Genomic DNA, 9,052 nt, shown 5'->3' on the forward strand with positions numbered 1-9,052 from the left:
TAGTTACTTAAAAACACTTCCAAACAAGGCCTTAACTTCTTATTGGTTGCTTCTTCTTGCCCTCCAAGTTTACTGGATTGATTTTATGGTCATTAATTCCTCCCTGCTTATTTGAGGGTTTCCCAAATTGGCCTTGATGATCATGTCAGCCACAATATTTTTCTAGCTTTATTTTTTGGTCAAATATATTGGTCTACCTATTTCAGTAATTTAAAGTATGTTTTCATTTCAGTTTCTACAAAAATATAAGGCCTAATTGGATAAATGGTTCTCGTGGTGATAGGGTATTCAGACGATAGCCCTTGTGGTAAAAATATTCAGATTTAAACCGGTGTGGTGAAGTCCGTTAGGAATTAAGCCCAAAATCAAAATTTCGTTAGTTTTTCCATTAAGCTGGGGAAGGTGAGGGTGAAGCTCCCACTCGTGATGTTCCAGTTCAAAACGAAGCTGACAGTAACTGCTTAGATGTTGCTGCAACCAGTGAAATCGATGATAAGCTGCCTGACAATAAGCCAAAAGTCCCACCGGGATTTTCTTTCTCTAGCATTCATCAGGAAAACAATACTGCTGAGCTACAACTACCTCTACCTCATGTAAAATGAGCCATGGACGAATGGAAGGAAAGTTCACACAAGTTGCAAGATAGGCTGGTCCTGATGAAAAACAGATTTACACCTTGCATATCTACAGACATGGAGCACAAGCAGGCATGTGATGGTAGAGAGGAGGACCCCGATGTGCCTCCTGGTTTTGGTTGATGAGTTTTCATGCATTTCAATTTTCACTGTTACTCTGTAACCATCAATTTCAGAGACAATGGAGTCAAGGATCAATCTATGGTAACTGCTTAATGTATGTTATATTGAGTTCCTACAATGGGAAAGTTCCTCTGTAATTCCCTTAATAGAATGCAATACTGTTAACATTACGTTGCGTGTGGGCTGAATCCTGGGTATTTGGTGTATCTTAACTTCCTTAGATGTAGACTTGATGACCCGACGTGTGAATAAACAGGAAAATCGAATGTTTAACAATCCAAGAAAGGAAAAAAAAAGCTTGGTTTGTTAAGTGTGAAGCTGTGGCTAAAGGGTTGACGGATAATTAACAGAAAATTTAGTTTTTGGGCTTAAATTCTAACGGATTTGAATACAAGGGCTTAAATCCAAATTATTTTACCATGGGGGCTACTTTCCATCTACCATGTTACCACAAGGACCATTTATCCAATTATGCCAAAATATAATTAAGCATTGTCTCTAGCTAGCTCATATAACAACCCTATAGCATAAGCAGAATTCTTGTACAAAGCTATCCTAATTAAGCAAAAGTGAGAAATTAGTAAACAAAAAAAGTTTCTCTCTTCCTTCTCTGGTGTGTTTGTTTTGCTAATAAGGAAGCGGGTGCACTCTATCATCACGAGGAATATCCACGACAGAAAATGATGGGATTCCATAGGACTTATTAAAGCTGTTGTCGTCTACCATCTGTTGATCATTTCCAACCATTTGTTGCTGCACCACCAATACCGAGACCTCACAATTGGAATCTGAAGATGCCAACATATCTCCAATGAACCCAAGTTCCGGAAACTCATTCCATTCTGTGAGTCCCATGAACAATGGTGAATCACTATCATGGCGTCTCCCCACCAAAATTAGGTCATAAAAATTTTCTATGGTCCTAATCACATTGATCATGTCCACGCTATCTTTAACACGTTCCTCCTTGTAAACATGTTGTTTTTTCCCTGCAATTTCTATCTTACACTTGCTGAGTAGCTCCAAATCATGTTTTTTATGCACACTGCATTTCCTATTGTCAGCCAATCTAACGACCGTGAGGCTGACAAAAGGATGCTCCGCCATGCGCATTGCATATGCCAATGCCTCACGGTCATCAGGTCCTTCTACAAAGATAATCCCAATATTGTACAAATTTTTGCATGATAGAGATGTATTGGTGTTCAAGGTACCACGATCGAGGAGAATCCCAACTGAGCATGGGGAATTTCGAAGAATGTTTAGATTCACGGACCTAATAGGTTTGGATAATTCCTCTGTGCAACTTAGCGAATTGAATTGCTTGTGGAATGGGATTAGGACCATGGAAGTCCTTTTTTCCAATGCCAATGTGCAAACATCATCATGCATTGTGGCGTAGGGTGCAATGGCTGTCAATGCATTCATTATGAGGCCACCAGAGCTATGTTCTTCATATAATCTGAAGGCATTGACTATCCGATCTGAGTTACCGGAATGAAATGTACTAGCACTCCTTTTTTCGAGTCGATGTGTTGTGAGGATTGGGGCGGTTCTGCCGGATAGTCTCACGAGGTGGACAACATAAAAGCATATGGGGGTTTTGGGGGTTGGGTTGGAGACTTCAAGAAGGCTGATGATGGAAGGGGTGCTCTCTTCTTGGTATATGCACGCAAGAATTCGAAGCTCGGCATTGTGAAAGGCATGCTCAATTGTCCTCCTTTTGGTGGACATGTATCTCTTGGATGGTTTGTACAGATATTTCACTATGGGGGTGATTATTGCAGTTAAGACGAGTGCTGACAGAGCCATAACGCTATAGGCTTCTTCGTCAATCAGCTGGAATAGATAAGCACAAATGAACAAAAATTAGAGGAGGACATATAATTATATACAAAGAACTAGATCATAAGAAAAATTCACTTAATCAAAAGTTTACACCAATATTAGTTACCAAATTGTTGCAAATGAGAAAATGAGAGTATGAAAGTATCGTATCTATTAGAAACAAACAAGGTTGAGAGTTTACGTGCTTATCTATGAATTATAAATGAAACATTGTGACACATAAAATCTGTTTCGGTATTTTGCATTGCCCTAATTAAAAGGTCAGTTTTCGGTTTTTCTATTTATATATATAAAGTATCATGCGATAGGAATAGGGGAAAAGCATAGGGCATAAGTTATAGTTAAAAAGTGGAGATAATTACGAAGAGTAACAATGCATGGTTCAAATTTATAACGTCAAGGATGCCTTGAGCACTCATGATAAGCCCTAGTGAAAGTGAATCGGCAGGAGACATTTTGAAATAGAGAGAAGGCACCACAGTTCCTACAAGTTTACCACAAAAGCTACTCATAACCAATAGCTCCACAATCCAAACAGTCTTCATCCTTATCATGGAGAAATTAATCCTTGCACCAGTGAGCACAAAGTAGCTCGGCAACAGAATCGATGAGACGTAGGAGTCAAGTTTCTCAACCAAAGCTGATCCCAATGGTGGCCCATCTGGCACTGCCAACCCTAAAATCATGGGCCCCATTATAAAGTGCTGGCCCACAACCTCACCAAGAAAAGAACACACCATTATCATGATAAATACTGAAAAAATGTAGCTATCTTTCATGGATCTTCCTTTATCTGTAATTTGTGCAACTATCCATAACATTATAGGCCTCAAAATGTAGACTATGAGGATGAACATGCAAAACAAGCTCAACCCCATAAAGGGTAGACTAAGATCCTTTTTTGAAATGTTGCTTTGCCTTATTGTGAAGGCCAAACTGACCCAAATCAAAGATAGCACCCCACTGACTGTTGATGAAGACACAGCCAATCTCCCAATCTCCGAGTTGAGGAGATTCAAATCGGCCAAGAGGCAGGCGATGACGTGGAACGAGCTTAGGCATTGAAACACCGCGATGATGATGATCGACTTTCGTAGATTTGTTTCCATCGCGACTGTCTTTCGTAGGATAAAAGCGAAGCTGATGTTGAGGATCAAAGGGACGAAGAAAGACGAGAGGCCTATGACCACGGCTTTCCTTCCTGATTGTTTCACCAAACTTATGTCCATTTTAACTCCAACTAGGAAGAGAAACAGCATGACACCAAATAACGCATAGGTTTGGCTGATGTAAAAGCTTTTCAGTGGGAAAACTGTATCTGCAAAGGCATTGCCTGATCCTATGACTGATGGTCCCAGTATAATACCTGCCTGATGCATAACATACAAATTAGGTTGACAGAAAAGAGTGCTTGATAATGGATACTAATTTACAATACCCGATGCATTGTCAATTGTACTGACATGTATATATATTATACAGACAATATACAATGTACCAAACACTATAAATTGGTACAATTTTAAGCTAACAAAATCAATACAGAGAAAAAGGGAACGCAGTTATTCACACTCCCAATTTGTCATCCTGCACTATATTCTGAGTAATTTAATCAAAATAGTGTTTTTGAGGTGGGAATAGCGACTTCCAGAAAATGGAAAAAAGAAAGCGTAGGTAGAAACGTACGAGCATTTGTGGTATGAAAGCAGTCTGGCCAAGAGGGTTGAGAATGAATTGGAGGACAGCGGCGAGTAAGGCAGATATGGAAAGCTGTACGTAAAGAAGGGGAGTATCGAAGTTTAAAGGGCTATCACCGAAAAAATAGCCTTTTGGTCTTGATAATTTCCGAACCTGACATACCCAGGTCTGATTACTCAATGCATTTGCCTTAACCATTGCGTTCGAATCGTCCAGAAGCTCAGGCTTGAAACCTCACCCAAAATGTTATCGAGAGAGAGAGAGAGAGAGAGAGAGAGATGGACGTAGGGTTTGCATGCATACATAGATGAGAGACACAGAGTAAAAGCTTGGATGAAGCTAAGTATGGAGGTGATGGATCGGAGGATGATGCGGGTTGGTCAAACCTTTGTGCTGGGTCTTTATTGAGCGTTGGCCTTTATTTGAAGGTCATATTTCATATTAACTGTTCACCACAGGTTTGGTTCAACCGTACTCACCATTGGGCTTTACAGGTGGGAAACGTTTCAATATTAGGTGTGACACCAACTGCATATGATTGGTTTTTGTGAAATTTCAAAAAACTTCAGTTACTTAAATATAATTATAATACCTATATATTGTGATTAACTATATATTTACTAAATTAAATTTTACCGGGCGTACATTATGTATTCAAGTACTCCTACCCATATATATAATATATTTGTGGAATTACAATTAATTGTAATGTTGTTTACACCAAACTTGCTTTATGGTCTGCACGTGATGACCAAATGAAAGAAATTAAGGGCATGCTTGCAATTTAAAAAGGATAAATGAGTAAGGACTACTTGGAGAGCACACCAGTACTTTAACTGGAGGTGGCATACCGGTTTTCATTTGAGAGACACCTCCACCTTCTATTTGATTCTTTAACACTTCAAAGCTCGTGCTTTGTATGATGATGAGAAACCCAAGCCTTATCTATTAGCTAGTTGTACCTGCCTTATTTGTTCTTCTCTATCAAGTCGCCAGCTCCTACTATCCAGTTGCCGACTTTCTCTTTATATATATTTATCTGGTTCTTAATTACCAAGTCTTATACAAGTATAAATAGGGACCTCATCAAGAGCTTCAAACTCCAGTAAGAAACGGGCGAGAGAGAGAGAGAGAGAGAGAGAGAGAGAGAGAGAGAGAGAGAGAGAGAGGGCAGGGATATAAGATGGGTTTGCATCATGAAACAAACATGATTTCTTCTTTAGTAACTTATGACGTGCAAAGTTAGGGTTAGGAAAGATGTGGTGGTGTGGAGGATATAGTTGTGTTTGAGTTTTCCCCCTTCAAAAAATGATGAGGGCAGGCTATGCGCTGCTTATATATGATGCTGATGTTAAGTCTCTTTCCAGCTTTACAGGATGCTATGTGGGCTACTTTTTTATGTGAGATGAAAGGAATCATCAGTTCATCTACAAGTTGTACGAGGTTAATCTAAGAGACACTTTGGATGCGGTCCTTAATTACTAATGTTCTTTGACCGAAACCTTTGTAATTTTTAATTTTTTATCGAAGTCCCTGACATTAATGTAATAATATATTTCTATGTAGGTTATTATATTTTTAAATTAAAAATGAAATTTGTAGTTATTTATATTAATGAGATTTTAAATCAAACTCATAATTATGGGATTAAAAATATTAAAGATGAATTATACTCTCCAATATATTGTGTGTATATATATATATACACACACACATGGGTACGTTCATCAAAACTAACCAAAAAATTATTGTACCAAAACATGGGTAAGCACAAAAAAAAAAAAAAAAAAAAAAAGATATTAGGCTTAATAACATTATTAAATTTCTTCTATTAAACTTAACATGGATACATTCTCGAATCAACGAAATCGAATGTACCCATATAAGTTTAAAAATGGATTAGAGAAAAGATTGAATGAAATTTTATTTAAAAAATGGGTACATTTTATACTAAAAAAAGGGTAAATTTTTAACAAATTGGTATATTTAAAAATGGATACATATAATTTGAAAATTTTTTATAAAAAAATTATGGGTACAAACTTATTCTAATTTTATTTTTTATATTTGGGAAATGTTTGATTTGAAAATTAATTAGGAGTTTAATAAGGGTGTGGGTATTAAAACTCTAAATCAATTACTAATTTTTTTATATAAAAATAATGTAACTTACATGTAATTCATTAATATATTAATGTTAGGGACTTTGATCAAAATCTAAAACTAATAAGGTTTAATCAATGAACATTAGAAACTAGGGACCAGATACTACTTTTTCCTTAATCTAAAGTAACCATTGTTCTGCGTATATGTATATCTATATAAGTAATGACAATTTTGGTATAAAAGCTACTGGTATCAGTTTAAGGGTTCGTTTGGTTGTGCTTTTGAAAGAGCCAAAAGCGTTTCCTAATGTTTTGACAAATTCTATTCAATCTATTTTTTGAAACTAATTTGTGTCTATTTATATGTCTGTATATATACTTGAACAAAACCAAGCTATTTTTCGGGTTACCAAACTTTTTACATATATGTATATATTTTTCGGGTTACCAGACATATATTTTATACTTAACTAGCATATGGGCACACACAAAATGTATATATTTTTCGGGTTACCAAACAAATATTTTATACTTAACTAGCATATGGGCACACACAAAGTGTGTGAGAAAATTTTTTATTTTTGTTTTTGAAATAGAAGGAGAGAGGAAGAGAGTGATAAAGAATGTGGGTGTGGGAAGTTTTTTTTTTTTTTTATTTATTATTTTTTAATAGTAATAAAAATGACAAAAAACTTAAAATATTATGAAAAATACATAATTTTAATATTAAAATATTTTTTAAAAATCTGACTCACGAACCCATACGTCCTCACACAAACTATTTATGAAACTTTCTACACTGTTTATGAAACTTAACAGTATTACACTGTTTATGAAACTTACTACACTGTTTATGAAACTTAACAATACTACATTGTTTATGAAATTTAATGGTGCTAGACTGTTTAGGAAACTTAACGGTACTACACTGTTTATGAAATTTAATTGTACTACATTCTTCTCTCTCCTCTTCTTGAATTTTCTTGGCACATTCTCACCTTCCAAACACATTTTCTTTTTCTAATTTTCTTCGATACTCATCAAATTTTCTCTGTATCATGTCAATTTTTTAACTTTCTAAACTAATTACTTAATTTTCTTCTATTGTCCGCCCATCTGCAACTTCCTCTTCTTCTCCACCAAATGCAAATGTTGTGCCCTACAAACACAACACTTTTGATAATAAAAAAGTTGGGCACAATGGGGTGAGGAACAAGGAGTGCCTCAAGAACCATGTAGTAGCTATAGGAGGGACTGCTACGAATGGCTGTGGCGAATTCATGCCCAATGAAGAAAAATGGCACCATTGAAGCTATCAAGGGCCTCAGCTGCTCTGCCTGCAACTGCCACATAAACTTCCACATAAAAGAAGTTGAAGGTGAGCATCAACAACAACTTTCCTCTTAGGATCATAATTTCCATCGTACCATCAACATAGCGGTTGGAGTTGGGAGTTGAAATTCTTATTAAATCATGGAGGAGGAAGAAGGCATCACAAGAGTTTACTAGCACTATCCCAACATCAGAACGAGGTCGTTGAGGTACATTCCCACCAGTAGGATCCAATAAAAGGAAAACAAGATTTAGAAGAACGAAAGATTATGATTACCAAATGGAATAATGAAGTCCTAAGTATGCTCTGATACCAATCTAACATGCCCCGATCTCGATGTCCCAGGGACATCAGGATGGCCTCGTGCTGGCTGATACCCGAGGGTGACGCAAGCCATTTAATGAATGCATATGCTAAGAACTTGTGAAACATGCATATAAATTTCGCTTGTAACTATGCAAAGTAATATTCAAATATAAGTCTTACAAAATACAATAATAATATTCGACTGCCAACAATGAATATAATGATAATGCATGATATGTTAAGAGCATACAACTAATCCAGAGTACAAGCGAAAGGTAAAATAGAGAGGTGCTATTACAATAGATGTGAAAGTAGAGAGGATGATATGATATCATTGGTAGGGGAATGCCTCATAGCTCGGATCGTACCCCTCGTTCCTATGTCCTGAGGGGGCGTAAACAAACATGAGTGGACCAAGTTGATATATAAGTAATATGGAAACAGTTATTCAACATACTAACCCCCAAAGTTTATGAAAACTAATAGCATAATATGTGATAGGTTTTTCGAAAACACTAGCATGTTGTAAAACCTTTCATTAAACATAAATCATATATAGTGGTGCTATCTAGTGGTATCATAATCGCCCATAGGCAGGACCGCCACACACCCGTAGGTAGAATATCCGCCCGTAGGCAGGACATACGCTCGTAGGCAGAACAATTGACCATTGGCAGGACATACGCCTGTGGACAGAACAATCGCCCGTAAGCGTGACATACGCCCGTAGGCATGACATACGCCCGTAGGCAAAACAATTACCCGTAGGCAGGACAGTGACCACTAGATACGCACAAAACATTGAATATATTCTTTCCAACATAAGTACATATATCTCAAAAACATCTTCATAGCATATAGTCATCAATTATATATACTACAAAGAAGTGTAAAAACATGTTCATAAATAGTATATAGTCATCCATCATATATACTACAAATAACTTAAATTCGATAAAGTATGGTATTCCAAAGTATTCTCAGTAAAGCTTGATAATCATAAA

The 9,052-nt window shown here is 36.6% G+C and overlaps 1 protein-coding gene across 2 annotated transcripts; it reads right to left on the minus strand.

The window, feature by feature from the left end:
- Positions 1-1,227: 1,227 nt before the first annotated feature.
- LOC103412778 (cation/H(+) antiporter 15-like) lies at positions 1,228-4,669 on the minus strand. Of its 2 annotated transcripts, none has more exons than XM_008351308.3 (3): positions 4,293-4,669; positions 2,969-3,976; positions 1,228-2,597 (listed from the first exon to the last, which is right to left on the minus strand). In XM_008351308.3, the coding sequence occupies exons 1-3, from the start codon at positions 4,500-4,502 to the stop codon at positions 1,386-1,388; spliced, it is 2,430 nt and encodes an 809-aa protein (XP_008349530.2). In that variant the 5' UTR covers positions 4,503-4,669; the 3' UTR covers positions 1,228-1,385. The 2 variants fall into 2 exon arrangements, with proteins under 2 accessions (XP_008349530.2, XP_070664945.1); XM_070808844.1 differs by having other exon boundaries at positions 2,969-3,972; positions 4,293-4,431.
- Positions 4,670-9,052: the final 4,383 nt, after the last annotated feature.

This window comes from Malus domestica, chromosome 11 (genome assembly GCF_042453785.1).
Source record: "Malus domestica chromosome 11, GDT2T_hap1".
Classification (NCBI taxonomy): Eukaryota; Viridiplantae; Streptophyta; class Magnoliopsida; order Rosales; family Rosaceae; genus Malus; species Malus domestica.